General features: G+C 46.9%; 1 protein-coding gene across 2 annotated transcripts in view; it reads right to left on the reverse strand.

The window, feature by feature from the left end:
• The window catches only part of ARHGEF18 (Rho/Rac guanine nucleotide exchange factor 18), a 352,051-nt gene that overhangs the window by 80,179 nt on the left and 247,054 nt on the right, over positions 1 to 24,818 (reverse strand). The window contains exons 13-16 of one of the 2 annotated variants that reach the window (XM_029614138.1): positions 24,151 to 24,295; positions 22,048 to 22,166; positions 21,619 to 21,759; positions 5,725 to 5,975 (exon numbers count right to left, since the gene is read on the reverse strand). In XM_029614138.1, coding sequence (XP_029469998.1) covers positions 5,725 to 5,975; positions 21,619 to 21,759; positions 22,048 to 22,166; positions 24,151 to 24,295 — 656 coding nt within the window. Of the gene's footprint in view, positions 1 to 5,724; positions 5,976 to 21,618; positions 21,760 to 22,047; positions 22,167 to 24,150; positions 24,531 to 24,818 lie in introns of those variants that run through there. The other variant, XM_029614139.1, reaches the window with a different exon arrangement.

A 24,818-nucleotide genomic window follows, 5' to 3' on the forward strand; every position in this document is an offset into this window, starting at 1 on the left:
AGGCTCAAACGGAAGACCACATAAGCCCCCGAGAACCAGATTCAAACTCCAAGAAGGACACACTGGACGAACTGGAGGATTCAGATGTTTTGCCCCTCTCAGGAAACACGTCACATCTGGATGCGTCGCCAGGGATGTTCCGTCAATCTTGCCCCGCAAACATCCTATGGCCACTACTTGAACCCTGTGAGAACTGCACGCCAAACCTTTCTTTAGGCCCTCCTGTAAGAATACTAGAATATGGACAATAAAGCGCGATGCGGGGACACATTCAACCCGCCACACCAAGAATCGAAAACTTTCCAGACTTGAACATAGGTGAGCGATGTAGACATCTTTCGTGCCCTCAATAGGGTGGAAATAATGGAATCCGTATAACCCTTCTTCCTCAACTGCCGCATCTCATAAACCAAGCTGCTAGACAAAAGCAATCTGCCTGATCGAAAAATACTAGACCCTGCCGCAGAAGATTCGGTAGATGACTGAGTCGAAGAGGACCATATACTGCTAAATTGATCAGGTCCGTGAACCATGGCCGCTGGGGCCACGAGAATGACTGAGCTGGTGTGAATCTCTATCATTCGCAAGACCTTGCCCACCAATGGCCATGGAGGAAAGACGTACAACAGAATGTCACGAGGCCACAGCAGGACCAGAGCATCCACACCTTCTGCTCCGGGTTCCCTTCTGCGACTGAAAAACCGAGCCACCTTAGCATTTCTCTGAATCACCATCAAGTCCAGGCGATGTACCCCCACCAATGAGTCATGAGACGCATCGCCTCTTCGAAGAGTTCCCACTCCCCGGGATCTAGCTGCTGATGGCTGAGAAAATCCGCCTGAATTTTGTTGACGTCGGCTATGTGGGAGGCTGCCAGCCACACCAGATGGCGCTCCGCCCAGCGCATTAAGCGATCGGCTTCCAATGCCACCAGACTTCTTGTTCCACCCTGACGATTGATGTAAGCCACTGCTGTCGCATTGTCAGACAACACTCGCACCAAACGATGGCTCACCAGGGGAAGGAAACTTATCAACACCAGCCGAACTGCCCTGGTCTCCAAGCGATTTATGGCCCACTGTGCCTGACGTCCTGTCCAACGACCCTGCGCTGCTTTCGATTGGCAAACCGCCCCCCATCCGGAGAGGCTGGCGTCCGTCGGCATGACCACCCACTGGGGCTCCTCCAGGTCCATCCCACGCTGCACGGAATCAACCACCACTGAAGATTGGACCTGGCCGGATCCACAAGCGCCAATCGGACTTGGAATTCCTCCGATTTCGGGTCCCAACGAGATAGTAATGCCAGAGTAGACGCCATAGAACTAAGCACCTCAAGTATTCGCAAACTCGGGGTAGTGGCAGAGACAACAGCCGCCGAATCTGAGCCGTCAATTTGTCGATTCGCTCCTGCGTAAGAAAAACTTTGCCGACCGATGTGTTGAACTGAGCACCCAAGAAGTTCAGCACCTGGGACGGAACTAATTGGTTCTTGGAAAAATTGATGACCTAACCAAGGGACTGGAGCCGGGCCACTATGGAAGGAACTGCTGTCCAGCAAAGCTCCTCCGACTTTGCACGGATAAGCCAATCGTCCAGATAGGGATGAACCAAGATCCCTTCCCTTCTGAGGGCCGCGGCTACCACCATGGTGGTGGTAGCCGCGGTGAACACTTTGGTGAAGACGCGGGGAGCCGTCGCCAACCCGAATGGAAGCACCTGAAACTGATAGTGCTCACCCAGAATCATGAACCGGAGAAACTGTCGATACTGTTCGCGGATCCCTATGTGAAGATATGCTTCCGTCAGGTCTAAAGAAGCCAAATATTCGCCGGAATGGTCCGCAATGACTGAGCGGAGAGTTTCCATGTGAAAATGAGGGGCCCCGGAGCACCTTGTTCACCTTCTTCAGATCCAAGATCGGACGGAAAAAGCCTTCCTTCTTGGGAACCAAAAAATAAATGGAGGGGGGAGGAGGGATAGCCTAGTGGTTAGAGCAGTGGGCTACAAACCAGGAGACCAGGGTTTGAGTCCCGCTGTCGCTCCTTGTGACCTTTGGCAAGTCACTTTACCCTCCATTGCCTCAGGTACAAAAACTGACAGGCCGATACAGTAAGGAGCGGTAGGAAGAGCTGCGTTAGTGCCGGGCGCACCCGCGGTTGCCGCACGCACAGTCCAACTCACCTACCGCTCTATACTGTATGTAAATAGCTTGCAAATGCAAGCTGCGTCTAAGAAGCGTCCGTGAAGCATTAGGCCTGCGCAACCCATTTTACTGTATAGAGCGCTATACAGTATCCTGGGTACGCTGGCCTAACGCTTCACGGACACGCTGGTATCTGTCATTTCAAATGACAGATACCAGGAAGTGAATGGTTCTCCGACACTCGGGATTGCCAGTCCTCTCTCCCCTCCTCCCGAAGAAAGCAACGAAAGCAAAAAAAAAAAAAAGTAGCAAGAGAGAGAGGGGAGAGAGGACGGGCAATCCTACGCTCGGGATTGCCAGTCCTCTCTCCCCTCCTCCCGAAGCAAGGTAATACAGCCCTGCTCGTATTACCTTGTCTCCAAGCTAACCGCCCGGAGCACCGACGTCCAGGCGATAATGTCTCGCAAAAGTATGGATCGACTTCCAGGTGGCCGCCCTACAAATCTCCTGAGTGGAGACGGAGGAGCTCTCCGCCCAAGATGTCGCCTGGGCTCGAAGAGAATGAGCCTTGACAACCAGCGGAGGGGACTTACCTACGTCAAGGTACGCCGCTATGATCGCTCCCTTCAACCACCGTGCTATAGATTGTTTGGAGGCCATGCAACCCTTCGAGGGTCTGCCGCACGGCTCCCTGTTTGATTAAGGACCCGCAAGGGGAAAACAGGAACCGGTCCCGAGGAGCGCAAACAAAATCCAAAGCATAACCGTGTCTTAGAATATCCAGAAGCCATTGATCCGATGTGATTTGGACCCACTCTTCGTAGAAGAGAGCAAGGCAACCCCCCAGTCGAGGTACCACCTCGCGGGTCCGTCTGGCATCATTGGGTAGATTTAGCAGATGTACCAGCACCCTGCGCTTCCTTACCCTGGCGGCGCCCACGAAAGGGCCGGTTCCAGGAGTGCGAACGAGAAGAGGGAGCCCGAGGTGGCTGTTGCCTCTGAGGACGCACTCTCCGCTGGTTACGATAACGGTTTCTGGAGTAATTATATGATCTTGACGAACGGGGGTCGATCTTCGGGCAACTTGTGCACCGCGTTCTCATTAAGGGACTTGATGATCTGATCCAAGTCTTCACCAAAAAGATACCTACCCTTAAAAGGAAGGGACCCCAAACGTGTCTTGGAAGAGGCATCAGCCGACCAATTGCGAAGCCAAAGGAGCCGACGCGCTGAGACCGCCGCCACCATGGTTCAGGCTAGGACCCTTAAAAGATCATATAAAGCATCCGCTCCATAGGCAACCACGGCTTCCAGTCTGTCCGCCTGGTGAGCCTCAGCGTCTGGTAAGGACTGGGAGGTGAGAAGCTGCTGCACCCACCGAAGACCCGCTCGCTGTGCGAGGGACCTGCAGATAGCCGCCTGCATCCCTAAGGCCAAGACCTCAAAGATACGCTTAAGGTAAACCTCCAGCTTCCGATCCTGCATATCCTTCAACGCCGTCCCTCCAGCGACAGGAATAGTGGTATGCTTTGTGACCGCTGATACCACAGAATCTACGGCGGGAACTTTGAGAATTTCCAAAAAATCAGCCGGCAGAGAATACAATTTTTCCATGGCTCTACCGACCCTAAGGTTGGCCTCCGGGGAATCCCATTCCCGAGTGATCAACTGCAAGATCTTGTGATGAGTGGGAAAAGACTTGGCTAGTCATGCTAGGAGGGGGTCCCCCTTCTTGAGAGCCGGGTCAGGCCCCACTGGTTCCGGAGGTGGATCAATATCCATTTCCTGGAGGATGTAGGGAATGAGGTCATCTAACTCCGCAGCTTGGAAGATGCGGAGGACCCTAGGGTCGTCGCCCTCCACCTGGGCCGCCAAGGTGGGGTCGTCCACGTCAGGGTCCTGGGATTGTCCTTCCCCCGATGAAATCTGTATTATCGATGGTGTCCCGGTAGGGCCACGAGATGTCCCCGCTCCCCCGCCTACTAAATGGGGGGCGAGCCTGAGGGAGGGTCCCCAGGTCCCGAAGGTCGTGTCTCTGCTCTGAAGAAAAGCCCTGTGCATCAGGACTATGAATTCAGGGGAAAAGGCCTGGCATCCTGAGGGGTCACCCCCGGGGGATCCCCCTCTGCCTACCAGAATTAGACTCGGTAAGGGTCCAAAATGGGCCTAGAAGTGGGGAACGGATTATCCGTGTCGTCCTCAGAAAGCGCGGCATCAGAATCTTGCAACAAAATGGCCGCTGTTCCCGTGTTGAGAGGGAACGGGGCCTGGCGCTTCCTTCCCATGCGGTCTGCAGCTCGAACGTCCTTGTTAGTAGCTGGCACACATTCCCCCTCGGGGAAACAGCCTGAGCACAGACCCTCTTCAGAAAATAATCCGGCCCTGTCGGAGCCCTCACAAGGCGCCGTGGACTGCATCGCCGCAGGGAGACAGAGAGGGGGGGGGGGGGAGGCTCTACAGGTGGCTCGCGCCTAAAATGAGCGCCGACCCGGCAAAGGACGCTTGCCGCGGTCCCCCACCGACCTAAAGAAGAACTGACGGGGAATTACCCTCCCGACAGCAGGCGGCCCCGGGGAATGATGCTTCGCAGGGCCGCAGGTCGGGACGTCGGTCACTCCCCAAAAGGGAGGGGGGAAAACCTGGGTCAGGAGGGAGAGGTCGGCGCTACCGACTTTCACCTCAGAGAGCCGAACGGAGTCCAAAAATTACAGTCTTCTGCTGAAAAAGAAGATGAAACAAAAATACACTTACCCCAACTGAGCCCTCAGTGAGGAAAATGAGAAAAGAAAGAAAGAAAACAGGCAACAGCCTGTCAGCAAGTCACCAGGCTAGAAAGCGATGAGCCAGCACCAGCGGAGAGCTCTCCCCCTGCTGTAAGAGGAGCCTTAGCAAAGTGACCTAAACTGTAAATTTAAAACTTCCTTTTTTTTTTTTTTTTTTTTTTAAACTTGATCCCCCTGAGGAAGTAGCCCTAAGCTAACAAGCTGGGGACCACAAGTCCCCTGCTCACATCTGCTGGAGTCAGAACGTTACAGAGAGCTGTTACAGGGGAGGCGTGGTTATATGGGTCCTCCCCTGGGAATTTTGTGTTCTGACTCCATCTGCTGGACAGGGAACATAACCCACCGTCTGGAATGATCCTGGTATGTACAGGGAATGAAGGATCGCAGGTGGCACACCAGTATAAGAGGGGGTGCTTTTCAGTTTGTTCTCTGACTCCATCTGCTGGAAGGGAGACAACCCAGCGGTCTGGACGGATCCTGGTACGTACAGGGAATGTATTTTTAAATACCTGCATGGCTCTGTAGGGACCACCACTAGACTGATGGGAAAGGCTAACCTGACCAAATATGCTGCTGGGTAATCAGCTTGAACAGCACGCATCAAGTTCTTATCATCCAAGACCAGTAACAGAACACTAAAGCTTACAGAATTAAGAGTGAACAAATAAGCGCTCAGGTTTAATTAATAATTTTGCTTGGACTCACTCATCCTGTGCACACTGATAAGATACCAGCTGTGAAAGAAGCCCCCCTGCCCCCCTGCCCACCTGTCTGACCCCCAAGGCACAGCTCCTACCTGCTGTACAAGGAGGTCTCCGATTCGCTGGATGACATAGTTCCTGTCGCTTCCTTCTTCCAGGGACTCTTTCCGCCTTTCCTTTAATCGAAACAGGAACTGTCCGTGCACGTCCAGTAAATCCTCCACGCAAGGGAAAAGCCTTTTGATATCAGTATTCTGGAACTGCAGTTCTTCCCTCATGGCCTTCGAGTACACTTTCAGCATTATTTTCAGGGTTCGGACATGGCGCATTTCAGTTTTCATCAGCTCTGAAAGAAATTAACATGAATGTATGTAAGAGGCACCACCCATGTCTTCCCCTGCTGTCCCAGTAATAAGGTTCAGTTGCCCTGATTTCTAGGTATTCTGCCTAATTTAGATCCCAAGACCCAATGCACATGTCCTAGATATTCTGCAGATAATCCCCAACGAAGATGAAGAGGTTCCAGAAATGTTATAAGAGCAAACGATGCAGCGAGGTTGAGTCTTCATAAATTTAGGAAATATTTTTCATGAAAAGGAGTGATGGATGCATGGAAACACCCCCCCCCATATATAGGTGAGGAAGACAAAAATGGTAATGGGAGAAACAGAGGATTCCAAATGGCTGGAGGATGGACATGGAAAAAAATGGGGTAACCTTTGGAGTAACTTTACTGCATGCGGTAATCTACACAGAACAGCAGTTACAACCCTAAACACCTTGCTGAGCAGACTGGATGGACCATTTTAGAACAGAAGATTTGCCAAACTCAGTCAGACTGAGGGTCCATTAAGCCCAGTATCCTGTTTCCAGCAGTGACCAATCCAGATCACAAGTACTTGCCAAGATCCCAAACAATAGATCCCATGCTGCTGTGGTTATTTCCTAAAGGCCTGATTTTCAAAAATATTTACATGCTTAAAAATGGGTTTTACACATTTAAATGCACTTTACCTGTGTAAGTGGGCTTTTGAAAATTGCTACAATACATGCCATTGAATTCTCCATAGGATTTACCCACGTAATTGCACTTTTTGCAGGTAAATGGCCTTTGGAAATTACTATATTAGTTAAATTTTACACGTGTAAATCTTTTTGAAAATTACCCCCAAGTCTACTTGATTAACAACAGTTTATGGAGTTCTCCTCCATGAACTTGTCCAAACCCTTTTTTAAATCCAGTTACATTAACTACCTTAACCACATCCTCCAGCAATGAATTCCAGAGTTTAATTATGCTTCGAGTGAAAAAGAATCTCTCTGATTTGTTTTGAATGTGCTACTTACTATCTTCATGGAGCGTCTCCTAGTCTGTGAGTTTTTTTGAAAGAGTAAATTACTGATTTACATTTACTTGTTCTATTCCATTCATGATTTTACTATCATATTCCCCCTCAACCATCTATTCTCTATTTTTCCAATGCAACTATATCTTTTTTTGAGATGCGGAGATCAGAACTGCACACAGTTTTCCAGGTCTGGCCTCACCATGGAAAATAAAGAGGCATTATGACATTCACCATTTTATTCTCCATTCCTTTCCTAATAATTCCTAACATTGTTTCCTTTTTTGACCACCTCAGCACACTGAGCTGACGATTTCAATGTATTGTCTGGAAAAAATGCCTCTCCTCTATCAACACTTTTCTTACCTCCATTCAACTCGCCCTCAATGCCGCTAAAACTGAACTCCTTTTCATTCATAACCAACAGTCTCTCAACCTCTCCCCCCCCCAAACGACACCATGTTCGCCATCCTCACCTCTCAACAACCTGTACGTAACCTTGGCGTCCTAGTTGATACACACTTGAATCTGAAAAACCACATTACCTCTGTCATAAAAGGAGGATTTTACAAACTTATGGTCATAAAAAAACTCAAGCCCCTTCTCCACACACACGACCTCAAAACTGTCATTCAAGCTACCTTATCCTCAAAACTTGATTACTGCAACTCCCTCTACCTTGGCCTCCCCCTATCCACAATCAGACCTTTACAGATACTCCAAAACGCAACAGCAAGGATAATTAGCAATGCTCGTAAATCCGACCACATAACCCCTATCCTAAAGGAACTACATTGGCTCCCCATTTCATACCGTATACTTTTCAAAACCCATACCATCTTACACAAAGCCATTTACACTCAAAAATCTTCGTGGCTACGTGACCCTTTTAAACTCACCCAGTCCTCCAGACCTACTAGAACGAACCACAAATGCACATTACAAATCCCCCCCACTCAAGAAAGCCCAACTTACAACCACAAGAGTTCATGCCTTGTCGATCGCTGGCCCCACCCTCTGGAATTCCCTACCCCTCCATCTCTGCCTTGAGCCATGCCCCTTAAAATTCCGAAAAATGCTAAAAACATGGCTTTTTCACCAGGCCTTCCCAGAATAATTTCCACCGACTCCTACCCTGCCACTTCCTACAGATGTAACCCCCATTGCTCCAAAGAATTGTGCTGAATATTGTAATTATGTAATTATATACTTTCTCTGCATTTTGTAAATATCCTTGTTTCATCCGAATTTACTGCCCTCTAATGGCCTTGCTCTGTTATATCTGCTTTTCCCCTTTGCCTACACTTTTAATTATTGGTTGTCCTGTTTTCCCCATCCCCTGTTCTTTGTAATTTCCATTTCCATTACTTTATTGTTATAATGTAAACCGATATGATGTGTATTTTAATGTCGGTATAGAAAAACTAATAAATAAATAAATAAAAATGCACAGATCCTTTTCCTACCATCGTGGAACTACAGCATGGGTTACTTTTCCCCCCCATGTGCATAACTTTGCATTCATCCACATTAAATTTCATCTGCCATTTGGATGCCCAATCTTCCAGACTCACAAGGTCCTCCTGCAATGTTTCACAATCTGCTTGCGATTTAACAACTCTGAATATTTATTTTTATTTTATTTATTTAAACATTTTTATATACCGAACATATTGTAAGCACTTCACGTTGGTTTACAATATTAATTGGGGGACAAGCCGTTAATAACTTTGTCCCAGAAAACATGTGGGCGGTTATAAAATAGGGAACACATTCTTATAATAAAGTTAAAATATTGGAAAAATTAAGAAATACACAGAATAATGCCCTTTAGGATTACTAAAATCTCATAAAACAAGTTCTATACTATGCATTACAAAACAATAAAATACATTGTTATTAATAAAATACCATAACTATAATGGTAATATCATTTATAAACTAAAATTATTAAAAATTAAAATATTTATTTAATTCCAAACTTCTATGGGAGAGACACCAAAAAAGATATATTAGCCTGGCTTATTGAAGGGCTGCTCAAACAACCATGTTTTTAGCTTTTTCTTAAATGGTTGTATACTTGCCTCTAATCGGATGACAAGTGGGAGAGAGTTCCACAGTTTTGGCCCAGCCAAGGAAAGAACCCTTTCCCCGACTGATTTCGGTGATGGAACAGAGCGTAATGCCTTGCCCAGAGATCTTAGATTACGGGAGGGAGTGTGAATATGAAGAGATGTGTTTAACCATTCTATATTGTCACCGTGGATGAGAGTCAAACATTTATACTGTATTCGGGAGTGTATGGGCAACCAGCAAAGGCCCAGCAGTATGGGAGTGATATGATCACATTTCTTGGAATTAGTCAACAGGTGTGCGGCAGAGTTTTGCAAAAGCTGCAGAGGACGGATAGATGATGAAGGAAGGCCCAAAAGAAGGGCTTTGCAGTAATCAAGCTTAGACAGTAAGAGAGCTTGGAGAACTGTACGAAAGTCATTACTATGCAGCAAAGGTTTCAATTTCTTTAAAATTTGCAATTTGTAAAAGGCATCTTTGACTGTGGCTTTTACGAAAGCCTGTAAATTCAGCTCACTATCCAATGTAGAACCAAGATCCCTAACTTCTTGCTTGATATTGTAGGAAGGCAGGTTTAAGCTGATATCCAAGGAAGTTTTCTCTGTAACTATTACAAATATAAAGAATTTCAGTTTTAGAATCATTTAACGAGAGTAACATTTGAATGAGTAGCTGTTTTATAGCATTAAAAGAAATTTCCCAAAGTTTCAGTGTGTTATGTGACGAGTCTTTAATTGTTAGGAGAATCTGGACGTAGTCAGCGTATACGTAATGAACTAGTCCTAAACCAGTTAGAAACCTACACAATGGGGCCATATAGATATTAAACAAAGTGGGAGATAGGAGATAGTGAGCTCTCTGGTACCCCTGAGGCTAGCAATGCAATGAGGATTCTGCTGGACCTATTTTTACCCTAAATGATCTGTTTAAAAAAAATAGGACTTAAACCAGGCGAGGGTGACTTCTTTAAGACCTATTTCTTGAAGTCTGGAGATCATGGAATCGTGATTTATAAATTGTCATCTGCAAATTTGATTTCACTCAACATTCCCCTTTCTAGATCATTTATAAATATATTGGAAAGCACCGGTCCAAGTAGAGATCCCTGAGGTACTCCACTGTTTACCCTCTTCCACTGAGAAAATGACCATTTAATCCTTCTTACTGTTTCCTATCTTTTAATCAGTTTGTAATCCACAAAAGGACATCGCCTCCTATCCCATGACTTTTTAGTTTTCTTAGCAGCCTCTCATGAGGGACTTTATCAAACACCTTTTGAAAATCCAAATATACTACATCTACCAGCTCACCATTATCCACATAATAATAATGTTTTTATTTATAGTCCACCTTTTATGAAACTTAAAATTGGATTACTTTCAAGCATTATATGTACTTACCTATCCCCCAGAGGACTTACAACCTAAGGAGTATATTTACTAAACTGCATTAGGCGTTTACCACATGATAAATGCCTTAATTCAGGGATAAACGTGCTGTATTTAAAATACTGCGCATTATTCTACCCCAAATAATGTCAAAATGGTAATGAGATGCTATACATGCAAAGCAGCTCATTCCTAGACAATTTTATGTAAGCATAAAAAGGCACAAACTGCAATATTTTCATGAAAGTTAGCTACAGCTCTGGAATTGTAGCTAATTTTCCCCAGAAGCATGTTTATTAACCCCTTCAAAATAATGTGGCAGATTGGTTAGGCAATATTTCCCTTGTGTAAATCCATGCTGACTGTGTTCCATTAAACCATGTCTTTCTATATGTTCTTTAGAATAGTTTCCACAAATTTTTCCCAGAACTGAAGTCACGCTTACTGATCTATAGTTTTCCAGATCATCTCTAGAGCCCTTTTTAAAGATCAGAGTTACATTGGCCACCCTTCAATCTTCGGGCACAATGGACGATCCCAACGATAGGTTGCAAATTACCAGTAACAGATCTGCAATTTCATTTTTGAGTTCTTCCAGAACTGCAAGGTGTATACCCTCTGATCCAGGCAATTTGCTACTCTTTAGTTTGTCAATCTGCCTTATTATATCTTCCAGCTTCACCGTGATTTGTTTTAGGTCTTCTGAATCATCACCATTGAATACCTTCTGGCACGGGTTTCTCTCCAATATCTTTTTCAGTAAACAGCGAAGCAAAGAATACATTCAGTATTTCCATGATGGTCTTATCTTCCTTAAGTGCCTCTTTAATCCCTCGATCATCTATCGATCCAACCGACTCCCTCAAAAGCTTCCTGATTCGGATATATTTTTACTATGAGTTTTGCCTCCAAGACCAGCTTTTTTTTTTCCCAAATTCTCTTTTAGCTCATCTTATCAATGTTTTTCATCATACTTGCCAATGCTTATTGTTTTTCCTAAAAATGGTCTTCAAATGGATCCTTCTTCCAATTTTTGAAAGAAATTCTTTTGGATAAAATAACCTCTTCAATCTCACTTTTTAACCATGCCTGTAGTCATTTGGCCTTCCTGCCACTTTTTAATGCAAGGAATACATCTGGACTGGGCTACCAAGATGGTATTTTTAAAACAATGACCACACCTGTTGTGAACTCTTAATCTTTGTACCTGCACCTTCCAGGCTTTTTTTCTAACCATTTGCCTCGTTTTATCAAAGTTTTCCTTTTGAAAATGTAATGCTAGAGCTGAAGATCGACTTACTGTCCTCCCTCCAGTCACTAAGTTAAAGTTGATGGCACTGTGATCACAGTTATCAAGCAGTCCCATCACTGTTACCTCTTGCACCAAATCTTGTGTTCCACTAAGAATTAGTCTAAAATGGCTCCCCCTCTCATTGGTTCCCGGAGCATCTGCTCTATGAAGCAGTCGTTTATTTCATCTAGAAACTTTACTTCCCTATCATGTCCTGATGTTTCATTTACCAAGTCAATATTGGGGAAATCTCCTAGTATTACTGTGCTGACAAATGTGTTAGCTTCCCTAATCTCCGGCATTTCATTGTCCATCTCTTCATTTTGGCCAGGACGACCCCACCACTTTACTTTTCTCCATCACACATGGAATTTCCACCCATAAAAATTCTACTGTGCACAGTCTTGGGCAGGATCTTTATTCGGTTGACCCAACCTATCATTGTGATATAGTTTGTACCCTGGAATAGCACCGTCCCATTGATTATCCTCCTCCCACTAGGTCTCTGAGATGACAATTATGTCTACCTCTTCATTCAGTGCTATACACTCATCTTACTTTTTAGATGTCTGGCATTAGGTTACAGACATTTCAAAGTATATTTTTTGTTGGTATTAATAATCTCCTTATCAGTTTACATGGATAATTCGGAATCTTTTAACTCAGGTGGTTACTTACAGGCACATGGGCTACTTTTGCTTTTATTGGAATCTATTGGGATGCCCTAACTTCTTCTAAGATACCTCCCTCTGAACCATGTGCTGCCTAGCGACTGTCAGCTTTCCCCCATATTCTAGTCTGAAAGCTGTTCTATCTCCTGGCTCCACTCTAGTTAAGGTGGAGCCCATCCTTTCTTTTGGAATAGGCTCACCCAAAATGTTGCCCAGTTCCTAACAAAACTAAAGTCCTCTTCCCTACACCATCATCTCATCCATACATTGAGACTCTGGAGCCCTGCACGTGGAATGGGGAGCATTTCAGAGAATGCCATCCCAGAGGTTCTGGATTTCAGCTTTCTAACAGCCTAAATTTGACTTTCAGAACCTCCCTCCCTCCCACACCTTCCTATGTACCATTTTTATTTATTTATTCATTCTTTATTTAGATTTATATTCCGCTTTTCACACTTTTTTCAGCGCTTCAAAGTAGATTACATTCAGGTACTGTAGGTATTTCCTTATCTTCAGAGGGCTTAGGATCTAAGTTTGTACCCGAGGCAATGGAGGGTAAAGTGACTTGCCCAAGGTCACAAGGAGTGACAGCAGGACTCGAACCCTGGTCTCCTGGTTCATAGCCCACTGCTCTAACCACTAGGCTACTCCTCTACACCATGACAGCCAGCTCCTCCCCAGCACTGTCTAAAATCCTCTCAGTGATGCGCAAGGTCAGCCAACTTCGCACCAGGCAGGCAAGATACCAAGTGATTCTCATGTCCACCAGCCACCCAGCTATCAACCTTCTTAATAACTGAATGATCTACTATGATGGCCAACCCAACCTTCCCCTCCTGGGCACTTCCCATCCTCAATGTGAGAGGATAATACATCACTGGAAAGCAGGTCTTTCTTACTGGATCACTTCCTGCTACGCCAAGGTAATACTCTCTGACCAGGTAACCTTGCTCCTCCAAAGCAGCACATTTACTATATCCCCATGTGTATAAGGAGAGTGCTCACTAATAGAAAGAGGGAAGTATTACTTCTCTATGGGTCTCTGGTGAGACCCTTACCTAAAGAAAACTGTATCCAGTTCTAGAGACCATCTCTACAAAAGGACGTTGACGAGAAAAGGCAATTCAAAGGAGGGCCCCCAAAATGGTGCATAGCCTGTGCTATAAGCCATAGACAAAGACTGAGGGAGCTACAGCTGTAATCTGTTCAAGAAGAGAGAAGGGAAAGATGAGATGCAAACATTCAGATGTCCAGAAAGCTTCTGAAGCTCCCTTGAGAAGAGAACCCAATCTGTTCCTGAAAAATCTTTTACTTATTTTCTCAGCATCTCCTATTAGAATTATAGCAATTTGCTTTTCAAAAACCAAGAAGGTTCTTGGCTAGAGATGAAACCTTTACGAGGCTAACACCTGTTTAAGAATGAGAAAAGATGTCAGCTCTACTCAATCACTTTGATGATTTTCCTAAAACTAATTTTATTTTTGGTGGGTTAAAGCAGTCCCATCTCTCTCTCTCTGTATATATATATATATATATATATATATATATATATATATATATAATATTCATAAACTTTCAGATTATAAAGAACTTTGGATAAAAGCAAAATGTAAAATTTTTTAAAACTTGCAAATGTTGGCTACTTCAGGGACAGAGACCCCTATGCAACGGCTCAGTGGATGCCACTATCAGCCCACAATAGTTAGTCACAGTCAGCACAGAGCATCTGGGCAGCTGTGCTGCAGAGGTTGGGCTGGGGGGAAGAAAGGTGAATCAAGAGAACTCACTGGATAAGCGAGGTTTAGTTCAAGCCTCAGTGTGACGCTGTGGCAAATCACTCAACCTGCTCTAAGTGCCCTGGGCTATGTAACTGTAATTATGCAACAGCAATTATAAGTTGACGATAAAGTCTCCATGGCAGGGGATATATTGCATAATTTTCTTATGTAGCATCACGTGCCAATGATATCAAAATATCTATGCACCACATAGATATTTCTTGGAAAAAAAAATCAGTTATTGTTGCCTTGATTTTAGTATCAGGAATACTGAGCAATGAGTTGTTTGCTCAGCAAAATGTATTGTTGGCATGTAGCAAAAAAACTTTACATGACTAATATGCAGTGATGATTGAGGAAGGGTGGTTTCCCACTCCGCCCACTGTTCCTAAAATAGAGGCATGCTCACCCGATACTCCGTTGCACATTAAAGAAGCCGGTCATTAGTCCAGAACAAAAGGCCACAGTGACAGGCGAGTATCAACTGTAATTTGTCCCTTCTTCTTATAATCTGGTTCTTGGGATCCTTCCCAAGTTGTGGTTATTTTTGGAGGAGTGGTGGGTAACTCATTTCTTAACAAATTAATATTTGTTAAGAAATTAGTCAGAATTGTGTGTATTAATGGCATTATGCTGCATTTGTTGCACATGCTTTTTACTGTAATTAGTACTGAGTAAAAATAACATTTGGAAGAAAAAAAAAAAATTGCCCAGGCAGGAGTTGCACTCCCCTCTCTCAGCCACAAGAGGTCACCACAGTGCTGGGCCCATAAACTACAACAAGGGAGAATGAGAGAAAAATTCTGTGTGGAGCTGGTGGAGTCTTACTTTTCACAACACACGAGCATATAGGTAGATCAACAAATAAAACATTCCCCCTAACAGAATCCACCTGACCCATGACAGTGCTGAAAACAATGAAGATATCAGGGTGATGCACACGCACGCAGACATGGCAAACTCCTAAGCCTCGGGGCAGGCAAGTCCAATTCTTGAGTGCAACAGACAGGTCTGGTTTTCAGGATATCCACAATGAATACGTATGAAACGTACTTGCATGCCTAAGCCTAATTTACTTCCTTTGAAAAGTAAAGCTAAATTCCTCTACCTCCACCATGGAGAACACAGGGTGGGGGAAGCTCAAACCATACAGAGTTGATTGATACAGTTTGGCTTCTCCCATTGGTTCATGTACGCTCAGAACAGTGTCATCATCAGGGAGGGACAAGTCCAGGAACTGGTGTGCGATGAGTGGTATAATTTTGTTGCCTTTTTGTTTTTTTTATTATAGGATTTAAAAAATATTGCCTGGCAAGGGGAAACAGGCAGAAAAGGAAAATTGGTTATCATCTGCTAATTTTCATTCCTGTAGTACCACGGATCAGTCCAGATGCCTGGGCTCATACATCCCTGCCATCAGATGGAGACAGAGAAAAACTTGATTGACACTGCTACATAAACCCTAGTGCCACCCGCAGTTCCTCAGTATAGATCTGTACCCAAGCAAAAAGTTCAAATGCTGAAACCATTGAAGAAAAAAGTGTAAAACCTTAAACATCTTGACAACTTGCAAAACTATAAACAGGCTGCTATGAATCTGTACACATAAGGAAAAATCTACAGCTGAGCAAGCGATCCTCCACGAAAACGGGCAGGTTCTGGACTAATCCGTGGTACTACAGGAACGAAAATTAGCAGGTAAGAACCAATTTTCCTTTCCCTGTACGAACCCAGATCAGTCCAGACAACTGGGATGTACCAAAGCTTCCCTAAATGGGGACCTGGAGAGTCCCACTCACAGAACGCTTTCGCCAAAAGAAGGAGACCCAGAATCCCCCAAATCCAGACGATAGTGTTGCGCAAAAGTATGTAACGATTTCCAAGATGTAGCTCTGCAAATCTCTTGAGGAGACACCACTTGTGCCTCCGCCCAGGAGATCGCCTGAGACTGCGTAGAATGAGCACATAAGCCCTCCAGAACCTGTCGACCAGCAGTAATGTAAGTGGAACCAATAGCTTCCTTCAACCAACGTGCAGTAGTAGCCTTTGAGGCTTTAGCACATCGGTTCGCGCTGCTCCACAATACAAAAAGGTGATTAGATCTCCTGAAATCATTAGTCACTTCCAGATAGCGCAAAAGAGCTCGAAGAACATCTAACCGCTTTAGCTCCCATCGCAAGAGGAGCGGATGCCTCCATCTCCGGAAAGGCAAGAAGCTCCACTGACTGGTTCACATGAAACATGGAAATGACTTTAGGTAAAAAAGAAGGCACTGTCCTTAACGAGACCCCGGAGTCCGAAATTTGAAGGAAAGGATCATAACGGGACAAAGCTTGCAACTCCGAAATCCACCTAGCCAAGCATATCACAACAAGGAAAACCACCTTGAGAGTCAAGTCCTTCAGCATCGCCCTCCGCAACGGCTCGAACGGCGCTGAACATAGACCCCGTAGGACGAGATTCAGGTTCCAGGAAGGACACACCCTCCTAACTGGAGGCCGCAAATTCCTTATTTCCCTGAGGAATCTGACTACATCTGGATGAGCTGAAATAGCGGAATCACCAACTTTGCCCCGCAGACAGCCCAAAGCCGCCACCTGAATTCTTAGGGAACCTCTTTGATAAACCCTTATCAAAACCTTCCTGCAGAAAGGAAAAAATATCGGGAATGGAGGACTGGAGGGTGTGGACACCATGAGAAGTACACCAGGACTCAAACACACGAAAGACTCTAACGTAAGCCAGATTAGTAGACTGCCTCCTGGCTTGTAACAAAGTGGCGACTACAGAATCCAGATATCCTTTACTCTTTAACCTCCGCCTCTCAAAAGCCAAGCCACTAAACAATAGTGATCGACCTGGTCAGAAAATATGGGGCCCTGACGAAGAAGTCCCTTGAGATGACTCAACCGAATCGGACCGTCCACTGCCATGTTGATGAGATCCACAAACCATGGACGCCGAGGCCATGCTGGAGCGACCAAAATCATTTCCCCATGATCTCTCTCCATGCAACGCAAAACTCTTCCCACCAGAGGCCAAGGAAGGAACACAAAGTAGAATACCCTGAGGCCAAGGCAGAACCAGCTCGTCGACGCCTTCGGCACTGTGCTGCCGCCTTAAACTGAAGAATCGAACAGCTTTGGCATTCTGACGAGTCGCCATCAAATCCACGTGAGGGGACCCCCCAAAGTCTCCGGATGAGCTGCATTGCGGTTTCCGCCAACTCCCACTCGCCTGGATCTAGGCAAGTGCGACTTAGAAAATCTGCTTGGACATTTTCAACACTGGCTATGTGAGACGTCTCTATCCGCTCTAGATGGGCCTCCGCCCAATGCATCAAGATTTGTGCCTCCTGAGCAACAGCCTGACTCCTGGTTCCACCCTGCCGATTGATAACTGTCGCATTGTCTGACAGGATCCAGACCAAGCGACCTTTCACCAATGGTTAGGAGCTTCCTCAAGGCAAGCCGCACTGCCCTGGTCTCCAGCCGGTTGATAGACCATGCAGACTTTTTCATAGACCAGATACCTTGGACGGAATGGTGCTGACAAACCGCCCCCAAACCAGAAAGGCTGGCATCGGTCATCACCACCACCCAGTCCGGGACCTCGAGGTCTATCCCGTGGAGCAGATTGGGAGACTGAAGCCACCAAGATAGACTCTCCCTGGCTTTCCCCCTCTAGGGGCAGAGGTAAGTGAAACTCCTCTGAGATTGGCTTCCAATGCGCCAGAAGCACCCCCTGAAACAGCCTCATATGGAAAAATGCCCAGCGAACCAATTCCAACGTTGAAGTCATGGAACTTGCAAATAATCCCATACTCTGGGTACTCGCAATTGTAACAACTGGTGAACTTGCTTCTGAAGAGTTAGCGCTCTCTCTTCCAACATATACACTTTGCCTAACTGGGTGTTGAACCTCGTGCCCAGGTAGTTCAGGGACTGCATCGGGGTCAAATGACTCTTGGCCACGTTTACAACCCAGCCGAGAGCGTGAAGAACATTGCGAACCCTGCGTATTGACAGCCGACAGAGATCCTCCGACTTTGCTCTGATAAGCCAGTTGTTTAGATAAGGATGTACCAGGAGTCCTTCCTTCCGAAGTGCCGCTACTACCACCACCATTACTTTGGTGAAGGTGCGTGGAGCTTTGGCCATACCGAAAGGAAGGACCCGGAATTGAAAATGTTGGCCCATGATCATGAATTGACGAAAATTCTGGGACTCCGAGTGAATTGGAATGTGCAGATAGGCTTCCGTGAGATCCAAGGAGGCCAGGAACTCCCCCTTGCAAACCGCCGCTATCATCAAGCACAAGGTCTCCATCCGGAAGCGGAGTACTTTGAGGGCGGTATTCATTTTCTTCAAATCGAGGATGGGCCGAAACGTGCCCTCCTTCTTTGGGACCACAAAATAAATGGAGTAGCGTCCCTTTTGAAGTTCTGCCAAGGGCACCGGAATGACCACCCCCAAGTCCTGGAGGTGCACTAAGGTCTCTCGTACTGCCACTTGTTTGCTCACCGGCCCACAAGGGGAAATTAGAAAGATATCGTGAACAGACTGAGCAAATTCTAACATGTAATAGTCTCTTACTATACTGAGAACCCACTGGTCCTGTGTGATCTTGGCCCACTCGTAAAACTGAGTCAAACAGCCTCCTATAATAGGAACGACGGAGTGGGCCGGCCTCATCTCATTTTGAGGACTTGCCACTGGTCGCAGATCCTCCTGCAGCACCACGAAATGGCCTACGAGCCCCTTGACTGCCCCCCAAACATGCCCCCTTGGGGAAAATGACCTCCGAGGACCAATCAGAACGGAAACGAGAACGGGACTGAAAAAACCTCTTTGCCTTAGGCCTGTCCTCAGGTAACAGAGCGGCTTATTCTCCCTGAGCAACTGAATCAGTTGCTCGAGGTTGTCACCAAACAACAGACGCCTCTTGAACGGCAAAGAGCCTAACTGCATCTTAGAGGAGACGTTCGCTGACCAATTACTCAGCCACAGCAATCTTCTGGCTGCAACAGCCGAAGCCATGGCTCTGGAGGACGTAAGTACCAAATCATAGAGGGCATCTGCCCCAAACGGAACCGCCACCTCTATTCACTCGGCATTGTCCGCTTGTTCTCCCGACTTCGGGAGGAAGTCCTGCAGCTGCTGCACCCAAAGGAGACAAGTCTGCTGCATAAAGCTTGAGCAATTGCCGCATGCAAACCCAGTGCGGAGATCTCAAAAATCCGCTTGAGGTGAACCACCAACTTGCAGTCTTGCATATCTTTTAACATCATAGAACCCACAACGGGAATAGTGGTCCTCTTAGTAACTGCGGACACCGCTGCATCAAACCTAGGAAGGACAAAACACTCCAAGACCTCCTCTGGAAGTGGATAGAGCTTCCCCAAGGTCCTACCCACCTTTAGCGAAGCATCAGGTGTCCCCCACTCCGCTTCCACCAACTTCTGAACCAACTTATGGTATGGGAAGGAAGCCGGGGGAGCTCTCACCCAGTTGAGGATAGGATCCTCCCCTTCTAAATCCGGGTCACTTTGGGGCATCTTAACCCCCAACACCTGAAAAGTTAAAGGCAGCAGCACCTCCAGTTCTTCCCTACGGAAGAGGCGGACTTCCTTAGTATCCTCGGACCCGAGACTAGGGACCCCCAGATCATCTACCAGTAAGGCATCACTGGTCACCAGAACATTTGGACCTGCCGGTACCCCTGGATCAGGCTCCTCCGCTGCATCCCGGGGAGCATCCCCTGAGTCTCCATGGTGTCCTCCTGAGAGACCCGCCCTGTTGCAGGAGGTGCCTGAAATCTCTCTGAGTGGAGGGCAATGAGGGCCTGACCCCCAGTGCGGGTCCACAGCCAGGCAGTGAACTTCCTACAGTCAGAGCCTGGTCAGCAATAAGGCCAAGTCTACGGTCAGGCTGTTTACTGGCCAAAAAGACTTCGTGCAGCAGTAAAATAAACTCTGGGGAAAACATCTTTACTGCCCCAGTCCCCCTCAGAGCCAGCGGCAGCACCAGGCCCACGCGCGATTTTCTCCCCTCTAGCCCCCCCCCCCCCCCCCCCGACCGATCTCGAAGTTGGAACAGGCCGGAGACAAATGTGGTGGACCCTCTCCCACTCTTCCCGATGGTGCGGGAACCGCCACCAAAATATCCATGCTGAGGGAGGGTAAGAAAAAGAAAAACCGCCAAGAGGGAAAAGACAAAAGGTAGGAGAAAAGACCCAAAGAAAAAGAGAGCCTCCCTCACCCCGGAGCTGATCTTACTGGGGGGAAGTCGCCCTCAGTGCTGTGCATATATATATTTTTTTTTTCTGGCAGACGGCAGCTTTGCGGGCGGAGGAGCCCTCCCCGCCCTCTGAGCAAGGAGCTGCTTGCCCTCCCCTCAGCATGACCCGAGGTACCGCGTGCCAAGTCTGTGGCTCGGCGCGGTCGCGTCTTAACAGGGCCGGTCTTTGCGCTCCTTGCTCAGAGGGCGGGGAGGGCTCCTCCGCCCGCAAAGCGGCATTGCTGTTCCTGTCATTCGGCGGCTATTTTTGGCCGCTGCTCTGTCTGGGGTGCTAGTTCTTCCTCCAAAGGCACGGGAACGGCGGCCATTTTGGTGGCGGTTCCCGCACCATCGGGAAGAGTGGGAGAGGGTCCACCACATTTGTCTCCGGCTCGTTCCAACTTTATCGAAAAAACACAGAGCTAAGAAAAACATGACTAAAAGAACAGGTAGTTTCAGTCATAGGGGAACGAAAAAATTCCCGGGGAGCCCGCAGCTGCCCAGACGGCCTCATGAAGGAGGGATCTGGACAACCAGATGTACACACCATGGGCGCACAGACGGGCTCACAAAAGGGTAACAACCCCCGGCCCGTCCGCCTCTACCGGACGGGGTAGGACCCACAAGGAATCCTAATGAGAGAAAATAAATAATCCCCGGGAGGAAGGCTCAAAAGAAAACGTGTTAAAGAAAAAACCCCAGCAGAACTGCAGGTTTAGCACCCTGTGTCACCTGCTAGAGACAGAGAAAATACTGAGAAACTGCAGGTGGCACTGGGGTTTATGTAGCAGTGTCAGTCAAGTTTTTCTCTGTCTCCACCTGCTGGCAGGGATGTATGAGCCCAGGCGTCTGGACTGATCCGGGTATGTACAGGGAATGTAAATTCTGATCAAAACAAGAAGAGGCCCATGTTTTCCCTTCCAGCAGCTCTCTCCTTACCACAAACACCCTCCTTTCCCATTAAAAACAAAGAGGGGGGAGGAAGTGGGGACAGAATGGAGCATCTATAAAGTTCTCCACAAAAGATCCTTCCTTCTTTAAGCATTTTGTATCAACATTGTTTCTGACATCTGCGCTCTCTCAAGGCCCATCTGTGCAGAAATCTGTCTCACAGATAAAGAGTGGAGAAGACAGAGGACAAGATCACAGGAGGATGCCTCTTACCGTATACAACGTCTTGTCTTTTGATGACTTCCTTCTTCTGTTTCTTGGCATACGAAGGCTCCACTGCGATGCTCCAAGATTCAGCCTCAAAGTCCTGGGCATCTATTTCAAGTTCATTTCTCAGGGAGGCATAATGTGAATCTAAATTTTTTTATTTTCATAAAGAAAAATCCATGGTCACAACACTCGATTGAAAACATACATCTTAAATTAAAGACACACCAGTGGAAGGTCTCTGGAAGTTGTAGGAAAGCTTGAAATGCTGGCCCCTGACTCCATGCAAAATAAGCTATGCATGTTGATATTTAATCTGTGCCTTCTAAATGCAAATAGCAATCTTACAAAACAACAGAAAAGAAGGAGCAAGCTGTCTGCCTCCCCAATCCCAGCTTAAATGCCCACTTCCAACAGATCCAAGGTGGTCTCTACCTTCCACAAAAACAGACTCTGTGGTCGAAGAGGCAAGCGAGAGGTTATCATCCGAGGTCTGCCTGGATCTGACAAAACCAGAGACTGAGTCTGTTTCATCCATCTCTCCTGTGGTTTGTCTAAAAAAAAATATATAAATAAATAAATAAAAAATGGAGAAAACTGAAAAGCACCAAATGTTTCTGGGTTTCCTTACAGCATCACCTTTATTATTTTTTTTTTTTAATTACTGGGGGAGACACCATTTGTGGTGTGTCAGTGACATCACAAGCTGGAATTCTGACATGACCGAGTACCCCATTCATCCTTCTGGCTTAGATAACAGCAGTGTTACCGGTGAATAGGGGATATCAATTGTGCTCCAAGCAGCAAAAGAACTCTAAAACGAGTATGTGTATGAGTTTTGTTTTTTTTTTTTAAGGCTAAAAGGAAAGTTTAGACTCTTACACCAGCTAGGGAGAGCAGAGAGCAAAGCAAGGCATGTGAACAAAAGGCCAGTATGTCGAGGGTGGACAATGGCTTGCACAGGGGAGAGGGTGCAGAAGAGCAAGGATGTAACCAGCAGGAAAGACAGAGGAGAGAAGACAATGCACAGAGAGTTTGGCCAAAGAAACAATTCAATTGTCATTTACATTGTCATTTTTTTTTTTTTTAAGGTATATTGAAATGTACTTTGTTTGTGGAGTTGTTGCTTGCGACGGGTACCAAACTAACATATTTGGAGGCTGAAGCATAAAAAAAGTGACACACCTCAGGTGGGACTCGGGGAGCAAGTGTATCCGCTTCCAGTCTGGCACCTCTTAGCAGGGACGGTCACCATGATGGCTGAGCTGTGGAGGGGAGACGGTGCGGGGGGGGGGGGGATCCTCTGGTTTGGCTCCTCCTGCCCACCTCTCCTGTGCTAAAGGGCAGTGAGCAGTGTAGGGGGGGAGGGCAGGTCTCCACTGGGTTACCACACTGATCGGGGGTGGGGGGGTTCCTCCTACTCCTTATATGAGCTACATCACATAGGGGAAAAGCTTGGACCACAGCGTCTTCAGGGGAACCCCAGTCAGAGCAGGAGATGCTAAAGTACAACGCCAACAAGCCAGAACCCCCTCAAAAACGGCAGCGTCACAGTCTGAGGCGGTGCTTCTATTTCTGGCTGAGCAAGCACTGCCCGATTACAAACCCGAGCATTTACACTGCAGCTGGAAAAGGATTATTGCTAATGACTCTTCCAGCAGCTGGAGCGCACCAGATTATACCACCTTATTTTGCGATTGCCCTCATTCCTGAGGTAAGACACAAACGTTTGATGTTAAACAAGAGATGTGACGATGGTGCAGAGCCAGGGTGCTGCCATGCTGACCGTCATCTAGCAGCCGAAGTGTGCACTAAGAGGGTAACTGGATGGTTAGCGCTGTGAATCCTGTGGACTCTGATTCTAATCCCACCTTCCACCAGCCTCCCAATGCAGAAAGGCAGACATGTGATCCTATCAGTTGGGAGTTTGTGGACACAGGATTAAGGTGCTTGGAGGTGAAAAAATAGGAAACGCTGATGTGAGAAGGCCCAGTGAGAAAAAGTAATACAAAACAAAACAATGAAACATTGAAAGTACTGATACGTTCCAAATGTAACCAGCAACTCACGGGCCTGAATTTAAGCAGGAAGAGCAAGCATCAATTAATTCTTGGTGTAGAGAGCGGTTTTTCCCCCATCCCATCACACACAGCATGCCTGGGGCAATCCTGGTACCCTTGCTAGCAGAGGGGGAGAGAAAGCCTTCCCCACCCCCCCCCCCTTCAGCACAGCTCTTGTGCTACAATAGCGGCAGTTACGATCTCTCCCCCTCCATGTCACGCTCAACTCCAGGTGGTCCCTTCCCCCACTCCCACAAACTGGGAGCAGAGTTATGGTCTGCGTTCATCACAGGGCCAGCCTGAGGGAACATTATTAAAAAATACAAAAGTACTGTGATCATTATTGGCATTCAAAAACTATAAAAAAAAAAAAAAAAAAAAGAGTTAAACATTTGTTTGGCTATTTTATGCAACAGATAATGCTCCACAGCTGGGGCAGGGTGAAAGGTTTGGTGGAGGCCGAGGTGAGCCGACTTACCCGAATCTGTTGAGGTTTGCCACTGAATTCAACCCGAGTTGAGAGAACCCCCTCTGGGAGAGCGTCATGCCGAGGGCCCGGGCCAGGCCTGGGGCGCCATCAGCTCCTGGTTGTGCAAGCCGGGGCTGCTCCTTTGCAGGCGAGGCTACGGAGGCAAAAGCGGCAGAGTTGGTGGTGAGAAAGTGAGCGGGGGGCCGGTGGGATCCGGCCCCCAGCCGAGCCTGGGCATCCTGGCGCAGCACAGAGAAGATCTTAAAAGTCAGCAGCTCTTTTTCCAAACCCACATGCCTGTCCCACTTCCTGGAGAAGGACCTGTAAATGGACAGTCCTGACGGAGCTGGCAGCGTGGCGTGGGTCTCACTGCTTCGTGCGTTCCCCATGCTTAACTAGCTGCCTCTACCCAAGTCTGCGCATTCGAACGACCTGAGTGCTGTCTGCAGCGAATGCACTTTTTCTTTCGTGTGTGTATATGTATATATATATATATATATGTGCTAACCTTATGAATTTTCTAGAAGGGCTTCTGGGTTGCCACGTAATGTGCTGTATTGGCTGCAGCAGCAGGTGTGACAAGTCGAGCCCTCGTTCCTGCTGTGCAGTTTATTAAGACCCTGCTTCAGGAGAGTCACTTAACACAAAACTGGACTGCAGCCAAGAAGCGCTCTCTC

The sequence above is a fragment of the Rhinatrema bivittatum genome, chromosome 8 (genome assembly GCF_901001135.1).
Source record: "Rhinatrema bivittatum chromosome 8, aRhiBiv1.1, whole genome shotgun sequence".
Lineage (NCBI taxonomy): Eukaryota > Metazoa > Chordata > Amphibia > Gymnophiona > Rhinatrematidae > Rhinatrema > Rhinatrema bivittatum.